The following is a 26345-nucleotide window of genomic DNA, read 5'->3' as shown; positions in this document are numbered from 1 at the left end:
GTTACGCTGCCAGGATCCAGGTAAAAATGCTGAGATCTTCCTTTAGCACTATGTCACCGTACATTCAGAGTATCTCCCTTTGTGTTCTGTAACTTTATGACAGTGTTCTGCTCCAATACGAGACCTGTATGGTGATTTTCATTGTTTGCAGACCAGGATGCACGTTATTAACTATATACCAATTTGGTAAAAGATCGATATACATCCACTCCCTTAATCCTGTGGTGGTATACTTACTGAGGATGTTTTGTAAGAAGTTTAGTTGTAGATTTGCCGATCCGTTTCTGGAACATTTTTGATCCACTTATATTAATGGCACAAACAATTTCCTATTGTATCTAATATTCACTTATAAGGGTTCTCCAATAGATGTAATAAAATAAATTCACATTTAAACATTGTTCTAAAAACCTTTTTATATAGAAAGAAGGTAATGTTTATTCACTGCACTCCGTCAGGATTGTAAACATGGCAACTTCCCGAACACGAGTAGTGGAGCACGAGACGCACGGACATGGTCAGGCTGACTTGAGATGGATGGTCATTCTCTGTGAAAGAAAGGAGTTCTCTTCCCATTTAGTCCACCTCTAGTCAGTCTTGTCAGGTTGACTGAACAGAGAAACTGCACTCACAATGTCCGACAGGACTGCTCTGACTTGACCTCTGCCTCATGCTTTGCAGCCCGTCCTATTCCTACTATGTGTCCTCTGAGAGCTAGGACTAGGTGTGATTGATGGCAGCCGCCTTCTTAGAATCAGTAGCGTGACAGATCGTACAGTGGAAGGGGACTGTTGACTTCACTCACCTCTGGGGGGGAGAGAATGACCCAGCAAGGATAGGCTCTCTGGTGCCACCACGTATCCCAGGTCAGTCAGGGAACTGCACCGAGGGCAAATAGTTGCCGGAGAGGCTTACCTTATAGGTATGAGTTATTGAGGCGCCCCCAGTGAGGGGGGATATACATCACCAATCCAGGCTGAGGAGCTATATACCTATATCTCCCGGCCGTCACGGTCAGGGCTCCTTAAGAACAGAGCACAGTATGCTGCCACCAGTTGCTCGTTAGATATAAGCCCGTCTGACAGCAGGCTTATATCGGGTCAGAAACCAACCCCGTGGTAGCGTATAATAACCAATCGAGCGTGCGGACGTGGGGATTCGAGAATCGAGATAAAAGAGCAGCCCAAGATTAGTTTTGTATTTAATCGCCTAAAGGCGCACTAGAAAGATGCAGGTATATATATACAGCTCTGGCAAAAACTAAGACCACTGCAAAATGTTCAGTTTATCTGATTTTTCTCTTTAGAGGTATATTTTTGAGTAAAATGTAAATTGTTATTTTATTCTATAAACTACTGACAACGTCTCCAAAGTTCCAAGCAATAAATTTTGTAATTATTTTTGAAAAATAAAAAATGATAAAAATAACAAAAAATGCATTGCTTGCAGACCTCAAATAATGCAAAGAAAACAAGTTCATAATCATTTACAAAACAACAAACCAGGGATTCAAGCTTCAGGAGGCTAATTTGCATATTCCAGGTGCCTTCTGGGAGAAGCGAAGTCTCCCTAAGCTAGAAGATCGTTGGGTACAGCCGGGACCAGCTGCTTCGAAAGCATCACCAAACCAGGGATTCAAGCTTCAGGAGGCTAATTTGCATATTCCAGGTGCCTTCTGGGAGAAGCGAAGTCTCCCTAAGCTAGAAGATCGTTGGGTACAGCCGGGACCAGCTGCTTCGAAAGCATCACCAAACCAGGGATTCAAGCTTCAGGAGGCTAATTTGCATATTCCAGGTGCCTTCTGGGAGAAGCGAAGTCTCCCTAAGCTAGAAGATCGTTGGGTACAGCCGGGACCAGCTGCTTCGAAAGCATCACCAAACCAGGGATTCAAGCTTCAGGAGGCTAATTTGCATATTCCAGGTGCCTTCTGGGAGAAGCGAAGTCTCCCTAAGCTAGAAGATCGTTGGGTACAGCCGGGACCAGCTGCTTCGAAAGCATCACCAAACCGCGCGCCGTAATTTTTGCCTGTAGGACATTATTGCAAGAGAGCTTGGCTGAGTAGATTACACAAGAAGTCAAACACACAGCAAGTCAGCAGGATCTAGGAGCAACATGGCAGATGTGACAACCTACATGGTGAGCTGCAGCATGTGCTACATGTTCACAGATCGACCAGAAGAAGAATCCAATTTCACCTGTCAGAAGTGTAGACTAGTGGCCCTTTTAGAAGAAAAGGTGCGGGGTCTGGAAGAAAGAATAGCAACTTTGAAACTCATCAAAGAGAATGAAGACTTTCTAGACAGAACAGAAGCATCTCTACTGGTCACAGAAGGTGCAAAAAGTGTCAGAGAACCTCCAAAAGCAGATGAGTGGAAGCATGTGACCAAAAGAAGCAAGAAGACCATGGAGAAATCACCAACCACACAACTGAAGAACCGATATCAAATCTTTGTAGAGGATGAAGATGGCACACCTAAGAATGAAGCAATACCAGCAAGCAAAAAAGAAAAGGGCACACAGCAACAAGTGACAGCAAAAAGTACAGCCAAGAAGCAACGAAGAGTGGTGGTGGTGGGAGACTCACTACTGAGAGGCACCGAAGCAGCCATCTGCAGACCGGACATAACTGCAAGAGAAGTATGCTGCCTTCCAGGTGCGATGATCAAGGATGTGACCGATAGGATACCAAAGCTCTTCAGCTCCAAGGACGTCCACCCATTTCTTCTGATACATGTTGGCACCAATGACACGGCAAGGAAGGACCTACCGACAATCTGCAAGGACTTTGAAGAGTTGGGGAAGAAAGTAAAGGAACTGGATGCACAGGTAGTTTTTTCTTCTATCCTTCCAGTAGACCGGCATGGCACCAGGAGATGGAACAGGATCCTTGATGCAAACAACTGGCTAAGACGATGGTGCAGAAAACAAGGATTTGGATTCCTGGACCACGGTGTGAATTACTGGTATGATGGACTCCTCGCCAGAGACGGACTACACCTCAACAAACCTGGGAAACACACATTCGCCAGAAGACTCGCTACACTCATTAGGAGGGCGTTAAACTAGAAGAAGAGGGGACGGGAAGAAAAACATTAGACTCGAACAAAGACGACCCAGGAAAACATACTCAGAAGGGAGGTAAGAACATTTCTAAAACAATCCACAGTGAGGAGATTGGAACAAAACAAAATCCTCTAAACTGCATGCTCGCAAACGCCAGAAGCCTGACAAACAAGATGGAAGAACTAGAAGCAGAAATATCTACAGGTAACTTTGACATAGTGGGAATAACCGAGACATGGTTAGATGAAAGCTATGACTGGGCAGTTAACTTACAGGGTTACAGTCTGTTTAGAAAGGATTGTAAAAATCGGAGAGGAGGAGGGGTTTGTCTCTATGTAAAGTCTTGTCTAAAGTCCACTTTAAGGGAGGATATTAGCGAAGGGAATGAGGATGTCGAGTCCATATGGGTTGAAATTCATGGAGGGAAAAATGGTAACAAAATTCTCATTGGGGTCTGTTACAAACCCCCAAATATAACAGAAAGCATGGAAAGTCTACTTCTAAAGCAGATAGATGAAGCTGCAACCCATAATGAGGTCCTGGTTATGGGGGACTTTAACTACCCGGATATTAACTGGGAAACAGAAACCTGTGAAACCCATAAAGGCAACAGGTTTCTGCTAATAACCAAGAAAAATTATCTTTCACAATTGGTGCAGAATCCAACCAGAGGAGCAGCACTTTTAGACCTAATACTATCTAATAGACCTGACAGAATAACAAATCTGCAGGTGGTTGGGCATTTAGGAAATAGCGACCACAATATTGTGCAGTTTCACCTGTCTTTCACTAGGGGGACTTGTCAGGGAGTCACAAAAACATTGAACTTTAGGAAGGCAAAGTTTGAACAGCTTAGAGATGCCCTTAATCTGGTAGACTGGGACAATATCCTCAGAAATGAGAATACAGATAATAAATGGGAAATGTTTAAGAACATCCTAAATAGGCAGTGTAAGCGGTTTATACCTTGTGGGAATAAAAGGACTAGAAATAGGAAAAACCCAATGTGGCTAAACAAAGAAGTAAGACAGGCAATTAACAGTAAAAAGAAAGCATTTGCACTACTAAAGCATGATGGCACCATTGAAGCTCTAAAAAAACTATAGGGAGAAAAATACTTTATCTAAAAAACTAATTAAAGCTGCCAAAAAGGAAACAGAGAAGCACATTGCTAAGGAGAGTAAAACTAATCCCAAACTGTTCTTCAACTATATCAATAGTAAAAGAATAAAAACTGAAAATGTAGGCCCCTTAAAAAATAGTGAGGAAAGAATGGTTGTAGATGACGAGGAAAAAGCTAACATATTAAACACCTTCTTCTCCACGGTATTCACGGTGGAAAATGAAATGCTAGGTGAAATCCCAAGAAACAATGAAAACCCTATATTAAGGGTCACCAATCTAACCCAAGAAGAGGTGCGAAACCGGCTAAATAAGATTAAAATAGATAAATCTCCGGGTCCGGATGGCATACACCCACGAGTACTAAGAGAACTAAGTAATGTAATAGATAAACCATTATTTCTTATTTTTAGGGACTCTATAGCGACAGGGTCTGTTCCGCAGGACTGGCGCATAGCAAATGTGGTGCCAATATTCAAAAAGGGCTCTAAAAGTGAACCTGGAAATTATAGGCCAGTAAGTCTAACCTCTATTGTTGGTAAAATATTTGAAGGGTTTCTGAGGGATGTTATTCTGGATTATCTCAATGAGAATAACTGTTTAACTCCATATCAGCATGGGTTTATGAGAAATCGCTCCTGTCAAACCAATCTAATCAGTTTTTATGAAGAGGTAAGCTATAGACTGGACCACGGTGAGTCATTGGACGTGGTATATCTCGATTTTTCCAAAGCGTTTGATACCGTGCCGCACAAGAGGTTGGTACACAAAATGAGAATGCTTGGTCTGGGGGAAAATGTGTGTAAATGGGTTAGTAACTGGCTTAGTGATAGAAAGCAGAGGGTGGTTATAAATGGTATAGTCTCTAACTGGGTCGCTGTGACCAGTGGGGTACCGCAGGGGTCAGTATTGGGACCTGTTCTCTTCAACATATTCATTAATGATCTGGTAGAAGGTTTACACAGTAAAATATCGATATTTGCAGATGATACAAAACTATGTAAAGCAGTTAATACAAGAGAAGATAGTATTCTGCTACAGATGGATCTGGATAAGTTGGAAACTTGGGCTGAAAGGTGGCAGATGAGGTTTAACAATGATAAATGTAAGGTTATACACATGGGAAGAGGGAATCAATGTCACCATTACACACTGAATGGGAAACCACTGGGTAAATCTGACAGGGAGAAGGACTTGGGGATCCTAGTTAATGATAAACTTACCTGGAGCAGCCAGTGCCAGGCAGCAGCTGCCAAGGCAAACAGGATCATGGGGTGCATTAAAAGAGGTCTGGATACACATGATGAGAGCATTATACTGCCTCTGTACAAATCCCTAGTTAGACCGCACATGGAGTACTGTGTCCAGTTTTGGGCACCGGTGCTCAGGAAGGATATAATGGAACTAGAGAGAGTACAAAGGAGGGCAACAAAATTAATAAAGGGGATGGGAGAACTACAATACCCAGATAGATTAGCGAAATTAGGATTATTTAGTCTAGAAAAAAGACGACTGAGGGGCGATCTAATAACCATGTATAAGTATATAAGGGGACAATACAAATATCTCGCTGAGGATCTGTTTATACCAAGGAAGGTGACGGGTACAAGGGGGCATTCTTTGCGTCTGGAGGAGAGAAGGTTTTTCCACCAACATAGAAGAGGATTCTTTACTGTTAGGGCAGTGAGAATCTGGAATTGCTTGCCTGAGGAGGTGGTGATGGCGAACTCAGTCGAGGGGTTCAAGAGAGGCCTGGATGTCTTCCTGGAGCAGAACAATATTGTATCATACAATTATTAGGTTCTGTAGAAGGACGTAGATCTGGGTATTTATTATGATGGAATATAGGCTGAACTGGATGGACAAATGTCTTTTTTCGGCCTTACTAACTGTTACTATGTAATACTAATGTTTTACCTCAGGAAGAGTTCAGAAATCAATATTTTGTGGAATAACAATGATTGTTAATCCCAGCTTTCCTGCGTCTTGGCAGCTTTCCACCAGTCTCTCACACTGCTCCTGGGACAATAATGTCAGCCGTTCTTCTTTGTTTGATGGCTTGTGACTATCCATCTTCCTCTTGATTACATTCCAGAGGTTTTCAATGGGGTTCAGGTATGGATATTGGGTGGCCATGACAGGGATTTGATGTGGTGGTCCTTCATTCACACCTTGATTGACCTAGCTGTGTGGCATGGCGCATTGTCCTGCTGGAAAAACCAGTCCTCCGAGTTGGGGAACATTGCCTGAGCAGAAGGAATCAACTGTTTTTCCAGGATAACCTTGTATGCGGCTTGATTCATACATCCTTCGCAAAGATTAACCTGCCCAATTCCACCCTTGCTGAAGCATCCCCAGATCATCAGCGATCCTCCACCATATTTCACCTTGGGTGCAGACACTGTGACTTGTACGCCTCTCCAGGTCTCCGTCTAACCATTAGACCACCAGGTGTTGGGCAAAGCTGAAAATTAGACTCATCAGAGAAGATTACCTTACTCCAGTCCTCTATGGTCCAATCCTTATGGTCTTTGGCAAACTTCAGCCTGGCTCTCCTTTACTTCTAAATGATGAAAGGCTTTTTCCTAGCTTTATATGACTTGAGTCCTGCCTCTAGGAGCCTGTTACGAACTGTTCTTGCCGTGCACTTCACCCCAGCTGCCATTTGCCATTCCTTTTGTATGTCACTTTGTCATCCTGTGGTTGCTGAGTGACATTCGATTAAGATGACGGTCATCCCGGTCAGTGGAGAGTCGTTTTCACCCTCTGCCAGTCTGTAGCTTTGTTGTTTCCAATGTCTACTCCTTGACATTGTTATAATGGATTGCCGTCTTAGAAATGTTAAGCATGGAGGCAACATGATGCACACTGTGTCCCTTTGCTAGTAAAGCCAGAATTGAGCCTTTATTTTCCTCACTCAAGACTTTTCTTTTCAACTCCTTTGGCATGGTTATTTTTTCATTCCTATTAATGAGAGATATTCCTAGCACTTGTTTTGCCATCCAGCTTGTCCTATTTCAAGAGACATGTAGAGAAGCGAATTTTTATAAAACTGTGCAGTGGTCTCTTAATTTTTGCCTGAGCTGTATATACAAGAACAATATATAAGTATACAGTGAGGAGTGTACTACAAGGGTAGGATACAGATTACAATTACCATATTATGCAGCATGTGATCACATGTCCAAATTTTTGTTACTTGATTCTCAGGCTGCGTCAGCTAACGGGCCTCCTGCCAGTAGAAGAATTGAGTCCAAAATGAGGAGCTGCCTATTATCCCCTAGGCTACCCCCTCCCACATGCTGTGCTCACCCCTGGTCTGAGCAGCCTATCTCTCAACATATTTGAGAGCATGGTTTTCTGGCTGGAACTGTGGAGGCTCATAACTTTCCGCCTGAAGCTCTAAATGGGACGGTGGCCGTGCCACTGGGTTCTTTTGGATTTTCTGTGCGGGGAAATCAAATACGGCTACTGTATTTAATTCCTGGTAGCTATGCTTTATAACCCAATAACGCAGAGTTCTAGAGGTGGCTGTATGGTATGGGCTTGTGGGGAAAAGAATGCAGATTCCGATTATGTGCTTGGCTAGGTTCAGAGATATTGCATTCTTTTATTATAGGTCATTTTCTAGATTCAATCTCAGAGCCTGGTGCTGTTGAGCCGGGGATCTGCGGTGCCAATATGTCAGTCCAACAAAGGAAGCCAGTTGGTTGGTAACTGCACAAGAGTTCACACCCCTGTGATAATTGCTTGACCTCTTGTTGGGGGGGACAGAGTCTATGCCCTTTGGCTCCCTGGAGAGAGTTTCAAAGGCCTATTTACTTGAGCTAATTAAAAAAAAAAAAAACATTGGTCTTCCTTGTCAAAGGAAGTGCCTTTGCTTGATAATGAGGTCCCATTGTTCAGTGTGTATTTGACTTCCCTTTTGTCCTGGGGAATGCCAAAGGCAGGGGTCTGAGTTTGGAGCAAGTATTTTGGGCCAAACTGAATCTGATGGGGAATTCCATCAGATATCAAAATGATAACAATTAGATATTATTTTCTCATATCTGTTAAGTAGATAAAGCATACTTTTTTACTATATAAAAGGATTTGGAACAATGTTCAATATTTTACGGCGTATTCATTTATTTTATATTGTACATTTCTCAGCAAACCCCTTTAAAGTCTATTCATTATGACTGCATGTTCTTTGCTTTGTAGGGTGGATACGCAGGGAGTGCAATGGGATTCCGCATGGGATCGCTTTTAAAACTGGCCGACACTAAAGCAAATAAACCGGGAATGAACCTGATGCACTTTGTAGCAGGGGTGAGTGGTGGCTTTGCTGTAGACAGGAGGGCTACATGTACCTGCCTAGCTATATAAAAGGTGGGTTAGGAGTGGGCGATGGGGCCCTACAGTAGGGAAAATAACTTTGATCCAAGTTTTCTCATCTACAAGCAATGGAGAGGTCTGTAAATTTTATCGTAGGTAGACTTAAACTGTGAGACAGAATCTAAAGAAAAAATCACATTGTAGGATTTTTACATGATTAAATTGCATTTTATTGCATCAAATAAGTATTTGATCACCGACCAACCAGCAAGAATTCTGGCTCTTAGTCTCAAACATTACCGTTAGTAATAGACTATGCATCATGGAAATCCTGCAGGCCATGCAAGATCCCACTGCTCACGCCAGCACATGTCCAGGCCCATTTGAAGTTCGCCAATGACCATCTGGATTTTCCAGAGGAGGCATGGGAAAAAGTCATTTGGTCAAATGAGCCCAAAATAGATACCAAAAAGTTCAACTCAACGCATCATGCTTGGAGAAAGCACGAGTACAACCCCAAGAACACCATCCCAACCGAGAAGCATGGTGGGGGAAAGATCATACTTTGGGGGTGCTTTTCTGCAAAGGGAACAGGACAACTCCACCGTAATGAAGGGAGAATGGATGGGGTCATGTATTGCAAGATTTTAGCCAACAACTGACTTCCCTCAGTAAGAGCATTGAAGATGGGTCGAGGCTTCCAACATGACAATGACGGGAAAAACACACAACCAGGGCAACTAAGTAGTGGCTCCGTAAGAAGCATTTCAAGGTCCTGGAGTGGCCTAGCTAGTCTCCAGACCTGACACAATAGAAAATCTTTGGAGGGAACTGAAACTCCATGTTCCCCAGCGACAGCCCCGACACCTGAAAGATCTGTATGGAGGAGGGGGGCCAAAATCCCTGCTGCAGTGTGCGCAAACTTGGTCAAGAACTACAGGAAATGTCTGACCCCTGTAATTGGAAACAAAAGTTTCTGTACCAAATATTACATTTGGCTTTTCTATTGTATCAAATACTTACAGGATTTCATGCAATAAAATTATAATATAATTGTATTATATAAAAATCATACAATGTAATTTTCTGGATTTTATCTTTAGGTTCTGTCTTCCACAGGTGAAGTTTATCTACGATAAACATTACAGACCTCTCCATTCTTTGTAGAGGGAAAACCTGCAAAATGCAGTGTATCAATTTTCCCCATTTTACCTGGCCGCAAATAGACTGGGTGGAGGGTGGATCGACGGGAACCTTTGTGCAGATAGACTAGGTGTGGCGGAAGGCAACAGGGCCATGCATAGTTGCAGGTAGACGGGGCAATTGAGACCTACATGGCAGCCGATAGTCTGGAAGGGTCATGATTAGGGTTGGAGAGGGGGACCTACCTGCCTGCAGATAGGCAGGGGATTGTGAGTGGGGGAGCAACAAGGTCCAACCTAGCTGCAGTTAGACAGGGAGAGGGGTGGTGGACCTGTCTTCCTGCAGATAGATGGGTAGAGGGTGACAGGCCTGCAGATAGACAGGGGGAGGTGGTGGGGTGACGCGCGGGGACCTACCTGGCTGAAGGTAGGATGGATGGGATTTACGCTGTTGTCAATGGAGTAACTTGAAACTTTTGGGCCACAAAGCAAATGCTCCAACGGGGCCCTCAATTATTGCAAGTCTTTAATAGGCGTGGTCTTTTTATATAGGCAGAAGCGACTTTTGGGGCCCGTAGGCTCCAAGGCACAGTTGTGATTGCAACCTCTGCGGCTATTATAGTTACGCCCCTGACAGTTGTAGATTAGGGAATGAAGGCTCAGACCTGATTGTTGGGGCTTGCCTGGCTGTGACAAGTATAGTGGCAGGCAGATAGGGCTGGGTGGCTAGGACTTATCGATCTTCTTTAATACGCAGGAAGCCGAGAGAAACAATCGTTCACTTCTGACTTTCCCGGAAAAGCTGCCGCACATCAGCCAGGCATCTCGGTGAGGATTTCTTTATATTGATCAATATAGCCTACATATACTCTTCCAAGGGGTTGGTATGGAGGTGATGGGGTTATATACAGGACGGTGGTCACATTAATGCGTTGTGGTGTTAGCTATTGGTTTGCTTTTTCAGTCGTGATCAGCTGATTCTCGAGGGTAAATCTATCCTCCAATTATTGGTGTGACCTTACATCATCCATTAACAGAGTCTTTCTATTTAGTATCACATCCCAGGAGGTGGAGAGTGACTTGGAGACATTATCTCAGAGACTTCAGAGCACCAAAGAAGCCCTCCGAGATCAGCCAGACCTTAGACATGAAATGGCGCCATTCCTGCAGGTGAACAGATTCCACTTTCTACTCTTGGTAAATTTTAAGGCCTGACTCACCCCAGCGAATAAACTCCTACATGGTGAGGAACCCGGATCTGCGGAAGGGTTTCCTGTTTTGGAAACGTATTTTGCTTCCAGGGTCTCAATCAGGACATGTCATTGCTGAGGTCCCATCACTAATGGCTGCAGGAAGTCACTACTGCAGGGCTAATGGATGTAATACATTTGCTTCTGCACGATGCACTTCCCTCGCCTTTCGATGCCCAGCTGTTCCACAGCACATACCCGCTGTAGCAGTTCTAAATAACGCTCATGGCCGTATACAGAGCATTCCTCCACATCCATTTCATGTTAAAGAATGTTCTGATGAAGGTCCTGTGACGGACCGGAAACGTTCATAACCATTTTGTCTGGAGGCACAAATACGGAGTGCCAAGTTATTACATTTTGGCGGGTTGGACGCCTGACTTGAGCACCAACCGCACCATTACTAGAGAGTGCCGTGTTTTTCTACACAATCTCAATAATGACAGTCACGTAGTTTATACAATCCAACCATCAAGAAAACTTGGCTCCTGAGCCTGGTCTTCAGCTTCAGATTGTACAGGAGTTAAATGATGTTGGAGGGACCTGCTAGACTTTGATCCCTCAATCTGCAGGGTCTCCTTTGTGTATAGACATGGTTGGATCTGGTGGGGTCACAAACTTTTTTTTTTTTTTTCTTTTTTTCACTCGCAGGTGGCAGAGGTAGAGCTGTGTGAAGTGCTCTGCTCCTTGCAGAGTATGCAAGATGCTCGGCAGGCCTTAATGGACTATTTTTGTGAAGATGAGTCCACGTTCCGTTTGGAAGAAATGTGTCTGGTCTTCACCAGCTTCTGCGCCAAGTTCATGTCTGCCATCCAGGTGAGCAATAAACCAGTCATTTCAAGTTCCTGACATATGCAGATTCACATGATGTTGGCTGTCATTTGGTGACAATTATTTACCACAAAGTGATGATATTTCGGCTGAAGTCTGGGATCTTCAGTAGAAGGGAATGTGGGTCTGAAAATGAAGTGTAATTAGAGCTGATGGTTCCATTTTCAGATTACCTCCTTCATCCCCAGTTTTAGATCAGGATGGTCCAGCGCCTCCCTTTAATAACTCCTTTTATAAGAAATTGTAGCGAGACCCTCAGGAAGGTATTCCTGTTTAGATGGGGGAAACCTCCTAAAGCTGATGTTGTGGTTTAGGACTCCCTATAACCCGGGCTGCCCCCTTCCCTCTTAATTACGCTCATTTGAAGTCATTATCTAATTGCAGATGGTGAGACGACCGGTTCCACAAAGTAACAGGTCATAAGATTAAATGGACATGGTATCCTCGTCATTCCTAATCCGGCCATAGTCTGCTCCATCTGTATTCGTTGGGTTATGCATTCAGTACAGTTAAGAGTTGTTCCCATTTCCCATGGTGCACCTCAAATATGACCATTTCTTGCTGTTTGTAAAGGACAGTCATTATACATGAAATATTATCTAATCTTCTGCTTTGTAGGAGAACAGAGAACGTGAAAAAGCCGAACAGAGGAAGGAGCGTCTAGAGAAACGTCGTTCTATAGCGAGTTGTTCCTCACAAGATAAAGATCTCCAAGATGTTGAATTGGAGTTTTTGATGCTTCGTCTGCCTCGCAGACGCCCAAGTAGAGGTCCACGACCACTTCCTCGAAGTCACTCAACTGAGGTCCTTAATACCTCACCCACTTGTGGTACACTGTTGAAATCTTCTGCTGGAGCCTCAAACAATATGATTGTGGAGCCCATCAGAGAAGAGGATGACATTGCAGCAGAGAGCCAGTGTCATGGATTGAGGAGACCACGAGAGGTCAGCACGGAAAGTGAAGGACATCCAGAGACTCCGGGCAAGATTAACAGGAGACATACCCTTGGCAGCCTCCCTTCTTGCAAAACTGAGGAGAGGCAATCCGTTCGTACCTCCCCAGTTGCATCTTCTAAGGATTCAATGAGAATACCTTGTGAGACAGTCTCCAGTTCTTCTCCATGCACTCCAAATGCTAATTCCTGCAGCCAAGTTCTAAAATCATGGACTGCAGATAGTTCCCAGAAGGACCCCCCCTCTCCTACCTTAGGCCACCCAAGCCCCTTCCGCCTGGGTGGACTCTTCCATAGGAGAGGAAGCTTAAAGAGTCCTGAACCTCTGACCATCCAACTAGCAGATGGCTCTCCAAGAGGAGGCAGTGAGACCTCTGCACTTGCCACCTTTCTAAGACGATTTGACAATGCACTTCGCTCACCTAAATAGGGCACAAACTTTGACATTAGGAAAAGTGTCCATCAGTTATTGAGGCCTCGTGCAGACTCTCACCAGCAGGGCACACAATGATGGAGGAATCATTGCTTGGCTTCTGGGAGAGGCGGTAATACCCAGGCACTGATCTTTATGTTGGTTTTAATCATTGTCTGGTCATAGAGGTCACAGACATGACAGGACTATGAGCCATGGTTACTAGGAGTCCAGGAGTAGGAGGAACAAGCACAAGCGGGACTCTTCTGTTCCTCTCTCCTTATTTATAGCACTTTGATCTGGGACATTAGTAGAAGACACCACACCAGTATTTTACAGTTCTTAATGTCCAGGCTGGTGTCCCCATCCTGCCCCTGGCTGGGTAAAACTTTAAATGTCTATCACTTTCTTTTTAACTGTGAACAGGACAGATTGAGGATTTAATAAAGTGGATTTGTTCTGGTGGAATTAAGCTGTGTCCTGCGGTGTTGTGGTGATGAGCCCTGTAATGTGGAGTAGTTGTGGCGGGGGAAAGTACTGTATGCACTGCTGGCAGAGAGTAGTCTTAGGAGGACATCATATGTCCCCAGGAGGACCTGCATGTCATGGCAGCATTTAGATTTGAGTCTGGACTTCCCAGATGTTCGTCACAAGAAGCCCACACTTGGGTCTTCTGCAGGAAGGCAGCTGTCTGCCATTATTCAGTGCATGATCTCCCAGTGGTCAAAAGGCATACACTGTGCAGAATTATTAGGAAAGTTGTATTTTAGTTGTTGATCAATAATATAAATCAACCCAAAAGACTCATAAATATCAAAGCTTAATATTTTTGGAAGTTGCAGTGTTTTTTTTTTTTTTTAGATTTGGCGATCTTAGGAGGATATCTGTTTGTGCAGGTAACTATTACTGTGCAGAATTATTAGGCAACTTAATAAAAAAACAAATATATTCCCATCTCACCTGTTTATTTTCACCAGGTAAACCAATATCACTGCACAACATTTAGAAATAAACATTTCTGACTTGCAAAAACAAACCCCCCAAAATGAGTGCCCAATATAGCCCCTTTCTTTATGATGACGCTCAGCCGCCTCCATCCATAGATTCTGTCAGTTGCTTTATCTGTTTACAACCAACATTGCGAGCAGCGGCCACCACAGCCTCCAGACACTGCTCCGAGAGGTGGACTGTGCTCCCTCCCTGTAGATCTCACATTTTATGGGGGACCACAGGTTCTCCATGGGATTCAGATCGGGTGAACAAGGGGCCATGTCATTATTTTTTCTTGAGGAAAATGTAACCGTGAGCACTACTAGAGAAGGGGTGCTAAGGATCGGTTCCCAAACTATATAGATTAATAGTAAGAAGCCTAGACCTCAACTTTAGGTAAGATGCAGAAGGAATAATGTATTGTACTAAATATAGGAAAACGTTTCGGTCAATTGTGACCTTCATCAGTTACAGGAGGTTATTAAATAAAAGCCGATAACGGGAATTATAATCGCTGCACGATCATATCCATTAGTTCAGCGTGGTTGTTGTAGGCAAACCTGCTATGAGCAAATAGGAAGATTCCTGGAGCTGCAGTGAGACAAGCGGTGGATGCCGCGTCGGAGAGAGCTGCAGCTCCAGGAATCCTCCTGTAACTGATGAAGGTCACAATTGGCCGAAACGTTTTCCTGTATTTACTAGATACTAAAGTATCATGTGATCAAAATACAACTTGCCTAATAATTCTGCACACAGTGTATGAAATATCCACTCCAGCAGTTGTCCATGAAGTCTTCTGCCCGGCTATCCATCAGCTTCTACAACATGTACAGTAGTCTCCCACCTAGTGAAGGCCCCACTGTTGGTCATCTGTCCCATTTCTGTATAATGGGTTGTCATTGAAAAGCCAAGAGTGGAATCTTCAGAAGGAAATGTAATGGGAATACATACAGTCCGGAGAGTTGAGCTGCCAGCACTCAATCAGCCCAGAAACCATTGTTCTTGTAATCGTCTGCCTGAATCTTCTGCTGTACATGGGTCAATGACTTATATTGTGGTTAATTTCTCTTGGTTTTGCTTGAGGTTCTTGCACACAACCGTCAGGCCTTACTTTTTTGAGCTGGGCATTACATTTCTATAGTTTTTCACTGCTGGGTATCCATAGTCAGGCTCCAGTCCGGCTTGGCTCTTATTCACACCGAGGTCATTTTTGACCCATGGTAAGGTTTTAATACTAGAGGTTAAAACCGTCCTGACCGGGTACACCTTGACGATGGTGGGATGGCTTAGAAGACCATGTTAACCAAGTTCCCTTATGTTGCCTATATGCACTATTACTATATACTTATAGGAAGGTATATGTTCATTTTTTTTCTATCTAAAGCTAGAAGTCATTATCTGTAGTAAAAGTTCAAAGGAGACTTGGGGTAGAACATGGCAGCGAGTGGACGTGGGTGCTCCGATTTCTGCATGAGCCTCATTCACACTTGTGTATAAAGAAGCGGATATAGAATCTCTATTGCTCTTTGGACGGTGGCCTATTGTTTATTACATGATATATTTTTTTTCCCCATCTACCCCGATGCATTAGGTGGATGTTTACTTACAGCCCATTGACTTCTAGCGGTTTGTGACCCACGTGAATAAGCCGGATTCTGCTGTGTCTAATAACCAGGTCGATGCATCTGATGTTTATATAAAGCCATTAGACTTGTAATGCACAAGTGTGAATGAGCCCTTATATTGGTGGATGAGCCAGAGATGCTCTGCCTCCATCAAGGTGCTCTTTGGTATTTTTCTTTATTCATGCTGTATCTATTCCCTGGTAAGTAAATGTATGATTCCGCTAATGTGGCTTTAGTCTTCCTTGTATGTGGTTTCATGGCGTTGTTCTCTCCATAGGGTCACATGATCTTATAACGCCCCGTAGTTCCTTATCTGTCACCAGAACTTCTGGTATGATGTCATCATATGGATCATAGCACACAGGCTGCCCACAGCGAGGGACAGACAACTATCACAGTTACTATTGATGACTAGACAGCTCCAGCATTTCCTGTATGATGGAATTATACGGACTGTACCATGCAGGCTCTTCACAGGGGTATGAAACACCTATCACAGTTACTATTGATGACTAGACAGCTCCAGCATTTCCTGTATGATGGAATTATACGGACTGTACCATGCAGGCTCTTCACAGGGGTATGAAACACCTATCACAGTTACTATTGATGACTAGACAGATCCAGCATTTCCTGTATGATGTAATTACATGGACTGTACCATGCAGGCTCTTCACAGGGGTATGAAACAACTATCACAGTTACTATTGATGACTAGACAGCTCCAGCATTTAATTCTTGATGTAATTACATGGACTGTACCATGCAGGCTCTTCACAGGGGTATGAAACAACTATCACAGTTACTATTGATGACTAGACAGCTCCAGCATTTCCTGTATGATGTAATTACATGGACTGTACCATGCAGGCTCTTCACAGGGGTATGAAAAATATCAGTTACTATTAATGATTGTAGCTTTTCTAACTTCGTTACATGGGTTCTTCATAATGGTTAAGAGATTCCTGTGTGTTGTCACTGTATGAACTACACCAAACACGCTCTTTACAGGATATGAAAACTCGTCTCACAGTTACTGATAATGAGAAAGCATTCAGAACTTCTTGTATGATGTCATTACATGTTCTCCACAAGAGGGACATAAACCCTATCACAAATAGAGGATAAGGCAGACTACAGCACTTCCCATATAAATTCAACTTACTGACTATAGGACACGGGCAGGAGAATTGCAGTGAAGAGAAATTACATATGATCTACCTAACAGAGGTGTTTAGGTATAAAGACTGTCTAGGCAGGAGCGGATATAGATAAAGACGAAAAACAGGAGTGCTCCCTGTGTCCTTCATTAATGGCTCCCTCACCCCATATTCTTTCCTCTTCATCAGTACTATAGTCCATTTCTCTGATATTTCCCCACCTCCACACTGCTCATTTCTTTCCATTGCAAATGGACACTGAATGCTGCACAAATGTCTGTGTGACAACACATTTTTTCTTAATTAGCCAGACATCTACTTTCAGTAAGCCAGGAGCAATAGACTTATCTATATGTTGACTTTCAAATTTGTGTTTATTCTTTGACTGGTCAGCTATACAGACTTTTGTTCCTATAAGCCTGTAATTTTGACTGTTGATGTACGTTGTAACATATTGCGCTGTTATCCTGGATGATAGAAATGCTGGATAATTGAACAATGATGTTTGCTGATATGTTAATTACACATTGTCCAGACCAACTAGTTTGTTGACTTGCAAAACTGAGGAAAAACTATGCAAATAGATTAATCAAGCATTGTGTGCTGATCTTGTCACCATTCTTCCCCTTTACCTGTGAATGATGGCTTGAAGAACAGTTATGAACTATAAAAAGGGATATATGCCTCTGTGCGATTATACCATACATCCAGACAGTCAAGAGATCCAGAGACTATTTACAAAACCACAGCCAGGACACTTTACAGGATAACTGCCAGATCATGGCTCCATCACTAGGGACACAGATTTGACATTCTATGGGATTACAGCTTAGGGGACCACGGCCCCGGCTGAAAAAATACAGAGCTGCTCCACTGACCATCACTGAACCTTGGATACATTTGGGGTAGTCAGGATTTAGACCCACTGGTCACCTGAGCCCCATAGATACATTTGGGAAAGCCAGGAATGAGAACCACCAGTCAGCTGGCTCCATGCCGATGTTTGGAGAAGCCAGGATGTGACCCTCCAGACACCTGGCCACATACCTCAAGGGACTGACATCTTCCTAAGGTTGTCAATACCTCCTCTCTGTGCATGCCACAGGTGGGGTAGCCCTGGAAGCTCTGAAGTCACAGCTGCTCTTATCCCGGCGAGTCAGCGGAAGGGACTGTAATTTTGCACCATCTTGGGTATTTTGCTTGGGACTGTTCTATGTGTGATTTGCCTGTTTTGTGGTTCAATAAAGTATTACCACACTGTTTTACCTTCACCCTGTGTTGTTTGAGTAGTATTGGTGGGATCATCCCTGGTCTATAAAGCTTTGGTTAGTGGACTAGGGTACACACTGACCCCCATGTCTTCACAGTCTGGTGTTAAGATCTTCATGAAAATCCTCAGTGATGTGGATTGAGTACCATGTAGTGATGAGCGAGTATACTCGTTGCTTGGGTGGTCTCTGAATATTTGTAAGTGCTCGGAAAGTTAATTTTGGTTGACACAGCTGCATGATTTACAGCTGCTAGCCAGCCTGAGTGCATGTGGGTACTGCCTGGTTGCTAGGGAATACCCACATGCATTCAAGCTGTCTAGCAGCTGTAAATCATTCAGCTGAGGCAAGGAAAACTAAATCTCCGAGCAGTCACAAATACTCAGAAACCACCGAGGGAACAAGTATATTCGCTCATCACTAGTTCCATCTCATCTACTAAAGTGGTAGAATATGAGCTGCAATGTGTGAACAAATATATGCAATGTATCCATGGAGTAGCTGGCCACTTACTAAATACAACTGGACCAATCCATGTGGAGAAGAGGCCACAGCTCTAAGAACTGCAGACATTTTACAGCATGGAGCACCGAATACGTCAAAATTATTGTTTTATTAGAGATTTGCTTGCTCATCAGTGCAGCCTCAGGAATCAATGTTTCCACTCAGTGACAGCAAGCAGAGAAAGACGTGTTGGTTTGATCTTATGTATACATAAGGCCAGACAGGAGATTGGTAAAGGTAAAGCAATCATTCTATTAATGTCATCAGTATCTCAGAGGCCTCAAGCTAATGTTATCCCAGCCACTAGGGCCATTGTGTGGAAGGGAATAGTAGACACAGGAGAGCGGTCACCACAGGAGGTCTCGCATGCAGTCCCAGGTGATGGGCTTCTGGAATATTCTTCGAGCTAAAAGCATATGGTTAAGGGGAGAATGTGATCCCGGGGTGGTAAAAGCCACATGTTTAATCAAGGAGTTGACATTGAAGGGAAAGGATCTAGGATGAGGTCCTGAAGCACATGGATGGCTGGCCTATGGCGTTGGGGATCGGTTTCCGGCTGGGCTGGACACACGTGCTACTGTTAAGGGATCTATCTGGATTTCAGGAACTTTCTTGAGGATTGTTGCTGTTGGATAATTGGGCTTCGGTTGTGTAAGGCTGGTTTCACATTTGCTGACAAGGGTTTTGCGGAGGGCTGTGTAGCTCCTCCATTAAGCCACACCCACTTCTGCGCCTCTTCCTTCAGCTCCGCCTACGTCAGCATGCATCCTGCGTACCCTATCTTTAACATTGGGTACGTAGGCCATGCGGATACCTCCGCATGCATCGTTTTGACGCTGCGCCAACCTGCGTTGAACGCAACATGTTGCATTTTGTTGCGGTCCGGCGCAGCGTCAAAACGAGGCATGCGGAGGCATCCGCATACATCTGTATGGCCTGCATACCCAATGTTAAAGATAGGGTACACAAGACGCATGCAGATGTAGGCGGAGCTGAAGGAAGAGGTGCGATAGTGGGCGGGGTTTAACAGAGGAAAGATGCAGCCCTCCACAAATGTGAAACTTGTAGTGATGAACGAATATACTCGTTACTCGTGTCTTCTCAGTCATACTCAGGTGATCTCCGAGTAGTTTTAGTGCTCGGAGATTTAGTTTTCATTGCCACAGCTGCATGATTTACATCTGTTAGCTAGCATAAGTACATGTGGGGGTTGCTAGGGAATCCCCACATGTAATCAAGCTGGCTAACAGATGTAAATCATTCAGCTGAGGTGAGGAAAACTAAATCTCCGAGCACCAAAAATACTCGGAGGTCACCCGAGCGTGCTCGAGAAATCTCAAATAACGAGTATATTCGCTCATCACTAGAAACTAGCCTTACGTATCACAGTCCATGCTCCTCTAGGCAGCTACAGACCATACTGGTGGGAAATACAAAATCTGCAGGCCAACCAAGAGTTGGGAGATGGTGAGTATCGCCTGGTACGGGGGCAGTGGGACTACCAGCCCCGGGAAGGAGACCTTGTGGACTGGGGCAATGTATTTTGACTATCCACCCGCAGTTAGAAAACCATGGATGTAAGGAATAACAAATAGTTGCAAAAGCAAATGTTTAAGGGGAAGGGTGTGTACACTTCTGCCCATTCAGGGGGCTGATCCCAGGGAGGAGGGAAGAAGCCACATGTTTATTCATGGAGTGGGGGAGAGTGACTTAGAAGGGAGAGGATCTAGGATGAGGTCCTAGAGATCAGTTGCCAGCTGGGCTGGACACACGTGCTACTGTTGAAGGATTTGTCATCTAAATTTCAGAAACTATTAAGGATTGTGCTGCTAGATGAATGCACTTCGGGTGTGTAACCTGTGGCCTAGAGGAACGTGCACTGTGACTAAAGACTATACTGGAGGGAGATACAAAATCTGTGGGTCAACCAAAATTTAGGATACAGCGAGTGTTACAGAACCCCCAGCACCAAGAATATGTTATGCAGTATATATTATGTATAATAGGTTCCATGTGAAATGCATCAGTCCACAGGCTGCGCCCCTGGACAGAGGGGACAAGATATCCCCCACCTTTGTAATTCCCACAGTAAATATCAGCAGGCTCCGGCCCCCTGCGGCGATTGTAATGTATGTCTGGCCTGTTTTTTTCTATTGGCCTACCCTGTGTATCTGTGTTATATATTCTGTGTGCGGTAAATAAAGTGAGTTCTTTTACACTGGAAATACGTGGGGTAGCAGTCAGCTTTTATATGCTCTCACGTAACCAAGGAATTCCAGCCAGCGTCTTTCATTTAGACTCAAGCCAAAACAGAGTGGACCTCCTGAAACACGGGGTGGATGATGACAAAGATCTGCAGCATGAACCTGCTCGATGACAACAAAGATCTGCAGCATGAACCTGCTCAATGACGGCAAAGATCCACAACATGAACCCGTGCGATGACGACAAAGATCCACAGCATGAACCCACACGATGACGACAAAGATTCACAACTTGAACCCGTGCGATGACGACAAAGATCCTCAGCATGAACCCACGTGATGCCAACAAAGATCCTCAGCATGAACCGACGTGATGCCAACAAAGATCCTCAGCATGAACCCACACAATGATGACAAATATCCACAGCAACCCACGTGATGACGACAAAGATCCACAGCATGAACCTTCTCGATCACGACAAAGATCCACAGCATGGACCCACACGATGACGACAAAGATTTACAACACGAACCCGCGCGATGACGACAAAGATCCGCAGCATGGACCCACACCATGACGACAAAGATTCACAACATGAACCCACGCGATGATGACAAAGATCCGCAGCATGAACCTGCGTGATGCCAACAAAGATCCTCAGCATGAACCCGCGCGATGATGACAAATATCCACAGCATGAACCTGCTCGATGACGACAAAGATCTACAGCATGAACCCACACGATGACGACAAAGATCCATAACATGAACCCATGCGATGACGACAAAGATCAGCAGCATGAACCTGCTCAATGACGACAAAGATCCACAGCATGAACCCGCGTAATGCCAACAAAGATCTTCGGCATAAACCCACACAATGACGACAAACATCCACAGCAACCCACGTGATGACCACAAAGATGAACCTGCGCGATGATAACAAGAATCCACATCATGAAACCACAAGATAACAACAAACAGCCGTGACATAAACCTGTGACATGATGACAATGATCCGTGGTATGAACCCACGTGATGACAACAAAGATTCGCAGCATGAACAATCGCGATGATGACAAAGATGCGGAGCATACACCTGCACGATGACCACAAAAATCCACGTCATGAAACCGCAAGATGACAACAAAAATAGTAACAGTTATTAAGGTTGAAGGAAGACTTTAAGTCAATCCAGTTCAACCCATAGCCTAACCTAACATGCCCTAACATGTTGATCCAGAGGAAGGCAAAAAAAAACCATGTGGCAAATTGTAAGCTCCACATTGGGGAAAAAATTCCTTCCTGACTCCACAAACGGCAATCAGACTAGTTCCCTGGATCAACACCCCATCAAGGAATCTAGTGTATATAGCCTGTAACATTATACTTTTCCAGAAAGGCATCCAGTCCCCTCTCAAATGTAAGTAATGAATCACTCATTACAACATCATACGGCAGAGAGTTCCATAGTCTCACTGCTCTTACAGTAAAGAACCCACATCTGTTATTATGCTTAAAGGGCCACTGTCACCCCCCTCCAGCCGTTCTAAACTAAAAGAGCCACCTTGTGCAGCAGTAATGCTGAATTCTAACAAGGTAGCTCTTTTAGTTTTTGGTTCATGTATTCCCAAAATAAAGCGTTTTGAAACTTATCCAAAATACCTGTCTCTAGCCAGGGAGGCGGGTCCTCACTCCCCAGCTTGAACCGCTACACTGCCGTCACTCAAATCTTCAGGGGCTTTCGGCGCCGCCCCCTCTGCGGTTTTCGCTTCAAAACCGGCGCCTGCGCTGTGTATTACTGTGTTGCGCAGACGCAGTAAGCTCTGGCTGTCTGACGTCCCAGCCAGGCTTGCAGACTACGCCTGTGCGGGCAGTGCGGCCACCCACCTTGGGAATCCCTGCCCCGCAGTGTGTTATGCATTATGCACAGTGCGGGGCTGGGATTCCTGGGCATGCGCACTGCGTGTGCCAGCGGGGGGACCTGGGTGAGTGGCTGACACGCAGTGCGAATGCCCAGGAATCCTAGCCCCGCACTGTGCATAATGCATAACACAGTGCGGGGCGGGGATTCAGCAACAGGGTGGCCGCACTGCCTGCACAGGTGCTGTTAGGAACCCGGCATCCGAGCTATGACGGACAATACTCAATGCGCCTGCCCCTGGCAGGCACGCACAGCGCAGGCGCCGGATTTCAGACGAAAACAGCGCTGAGGGGGCGGTGAACATCGCCACAGAAGAGATGACTGACGGCAGTTGGGCACTTCAAAGAGGGGGCTCAGACCTGCCTCCATGTCTAGGTATTTGGGGAAAATGATAAAACGCTTTATTGAGGGAATAACAGAAGCAAAAACGAAAATAGCCACCTTGTTAGAATGCAGCATTACTGCTGCACAAGGTGGCTCTTTTAGTTTATAACGGCTGGAGGGGGTGTCAGAGTCCCTTTAAACCTTTTTTTCCTCCAGACGTAGAGGATGCCCCCTTGTCCCTGTCTCAGGTCTATGATTAAAAAGATCATCAGAAAGGTCTTTGTACTGTCCCCTCATATATTTATACATTAACATAAGATCACCCCTTAGTCTTCGTTTTTCCAAACTAAATAGCCCCAAGTGTAATAACCTATCTTGGTATTGCAGACCCCCCAGTCCTCTAATAACCTTGGACGCTCTTCTCTGCATCCGCTCCAGTTCAGCTATGTCTTTCTTATACACCGGAGACCAGAACTGTGCACAGTATTCTAAGTGTGGTCGAACTAGTGACTTGTATAGAGGTAAAATTATGTTCTCCTCATGAGCATCTATGCCTCTTTTAATGCATCCCATTATTTTATTTGCCTTTGTAGCAGCTGCCTGACACTGGCCACTGAATATGAGTTTGTCATCCACCCATACACCCAGGTCTTTTTCATTGACGGTTTTGCCCAGAGTTTTAGAATTAAGCACATAATTATACATCTTATTACTTCTACCCAAGTGCATGACCTTACATTTATCCCCATTAAAGCTCATTTGCCATTTATCAGCCCAAGCTTCTAGTTTACATAAATCATCCTGTAATATAAAATTGTCCTCCCCTGTATTGATTACCCTGCAGAGTTTAGTGTCATCTGCAAATATTGAAATTCTGCTCTGAATGCCCCCTACAAGGTCATTAATAAATATGTTAAAAAGAGGGCCCAATACTGACCCCTGTGGTACCCCACTGCTAACCGCGACCCAGTCCGAGTGTGCTCCATTAATAACCACCCTTTGTTTCCTATCCCTGAGCCAGCTCTTAACCCACTTACACATATTTTCCCCTATCCCCATTATTCTCATTTTATGTATCAACCTTTTGTGTGGCACCGTATTAAAAGCTTTTGAAAAGTCCATATACACTACATCCACTGGGTTCCCTTGGTCCAGTCCGGAACTTACCTCTTCATAGAAGCTGATCAGATTAGTCTGACATGAACGGTGCCTAGTAAACCCGTGCTGATACTGGGTCATGAGGTTCTTCCTCTTCAGATACTCCAGTATAGCATCCCTTAGAATGCCCTCCAGGATTTTACCCACAGTAGAGGTTAAGCTTACTGGCTAATAATTTCCAAGTTCAGTTTTTGTTCCCTTTTTGAATATTGGCCCCACATTTGCTATACGCCAGTCCTGTGGTACAGATCCTGTTATTAGGGAGTCTTTAAAGATTAAAAATAATGGTCTATCAATGACTGTACTTAATTCTTGCAGTACTCGAGGGTGGATCCCATCCGGGCCCGGAGATTTGTCAATTTTAGTGATTTTTAGACGCCGCCGTACTTCCTGCTGGGTTAAGCCGGTGATATTTAATGTGGAATTGGGATTTTCTTTTGTAAATACTGATGAAAAAAAGTCATTTAGCATATTGGCTTTTTCCTCACCCTCATCCACCATTTCACCCATACTATTTTTAAGGGGCCAACACTATTATTTTTTAGTTTCTTACTATTTATGTAGTTAAAGAATATTTTAGGATTATTTTTCCTCTCTCTGGCAGAGTCTCTCTGTCTCAATCTTTGCTGCCTTGATTTGCTTTTTACAGACTTTATTTAATTTTTTGTATTTATTTAATGCCTCATCACTACCTACTTCCTTTAATTCTCTAAATGCTTTCTTTTTGTCCCTTATTGCGCCCCTTACAGCTCTATTTAGCCATATCGGTTTCCTCCTATTTCTAGTATGTTTATTCCCATACGGTATATACTGTGCAAAGGTCTTATCCAGGATGCTAATAAACGTCTCCCATTTTCTTTGTGTATTTTTGTGTCTCAGGATATCGTCCCAGTTAATTGCACCAAGATCCTCTCTCATCCGTTGGAAATTTGCCCTCCTGAAGTTTAGTGTCCGTGTAACCCCTCTACTACACATCTTATTAAAGGATACATGAAAACTTATTATTTTGTGATCGCTATTTCCCAAGTGACCCCCAACCCTTATATTTGCTATGCGGTCTGCCCTGTTGGTTAATATTAGGTCTAGCAGTGCCCCCCTCCTTGTTGGGTCCTGAACCAGTTGTCAGAGGTAATTGTCTCTCATAGTTGTCAGACACCAATCACCTTTGCTGGAACTGCAGGTTTCATCTATTTGCTTTACGAGGATATTCTCCATTGCTTCCATTATTTTTGGAGATTTATAACAAACCCCTATCAGTAATTAATATTTTTTCCCCCTCCCCTTATCTCCACCCTGGCAACCCCCCTCATCTGCCAACTTAGCAAACTTATTGGGGTGTGCCAGATCAGGACTAGCCTCCCTGGCACTCTACCCGGCCTTCTAAGTGTCACCCAACTTGCTACTTCACTGTCCTGCGGCTCCATCCCCCCCCTCATCTATCCCATTGAGCGTCTGCTCAGTGAGCAGAAGACTCCTTTCCATATTGTCAATGGATCTCAGTGTTGCCAGCTTCACATTTAGATCTCGAATCTGGGCTTCCAAATGCCTGAGATCCAAAGATCGGAGTCATGAAACCGCACAGTTGACAAAAATTGGAGGCAGACTTATAGCGCACAACAATGACAATGTTGCAGCAAAAATCCACACAAATCTAATGAAAAGCCATATGGCGCATGAATCCGAGTGGCACAAATAAAAAGCTCCAGCATAGGTCAATTACTGCAGCTTTACGGAGTATGTGGATGAGATTGCAGGGTCCCATAAGCCCCTGCGGATTTTGCAGCTGTGTCTAGCATGTGTGATTGTACCCGATACGTGGCACCACCATACAAGTTCCCAGTCTGCACACGACTAAACATTGCTCTCACCGTTATAAATGCAACTCTGGGCACCCGGAGGCCCCACATCCATGTAGCGGTGGCTCAGGCTGCGGCGGCTCAGGCTGCAGCGGCAGTGTAGAAGTTACCAGGAGATCTCCGCATTGGCCACAGTCTGAGGCATGGTGTGCAGATCATTATTACTCTACAATTCCCACAATGCACCCCAGCAGAGCACATGGCCTCACTGGCCCGCTGAGGAGAAGGCACCAGACAGGACG

The 26345-nt window shown here is 44.4% G+C and overlaps 1 protein-coding gene across 1 annotated transcript in view; it reads left to right on the top strand.

The window, feature by feature from the left end:
* The window catches only part of LOC138671875 (FH2 domain-containing protein 1-like), a 157188-nt gene extending 144080 nt beyond the window's left edge, over window positions 1-13108 (top strand). The window contains exons 8-12 of the mRNA XM_069760006.1: window positions 8389-8496; window positions 10402-10472; window positions 10697-10814; window positions 11546-11710; window positions 12344-13108. Coding sequence (XP_069616107.1) covers window positions 8389-8496; window positions 10402-10472; window positions 10697-10814; window positions 11546-11710; window positions 12344-13108 — 1227 coding nt within the window. The remainder of the gene's footprint in view (window positions 1-8388; window positions 8497-10401; window positions 10473-10696; window positions 10815-11545; window positions 11711-12343) is intronic.
* The last annotated feature ends 13237 nt before the right edge of the window (window positions 13109-26345 follow it).

Source organism: Ranitomeya imitator, chromosome 3 (assembly GCF_032444005.1).
Source record: "Ranitomeya imitator isolate aRanImi1 chromosome 3, aRanImi1.pri, whole genome shotgun sequence".
Taxonomy (NCBI): Eukaryota; Metazoa; Chordata; class Amphibia; order Anura; family Dendrobatidae; genus Ranitomeya; species Ranitomeya imitator.
Note: the sequence above shows the minus strand (reverse complement) of the source record. Positions and strands in the feature narration are given on the sequence as shown.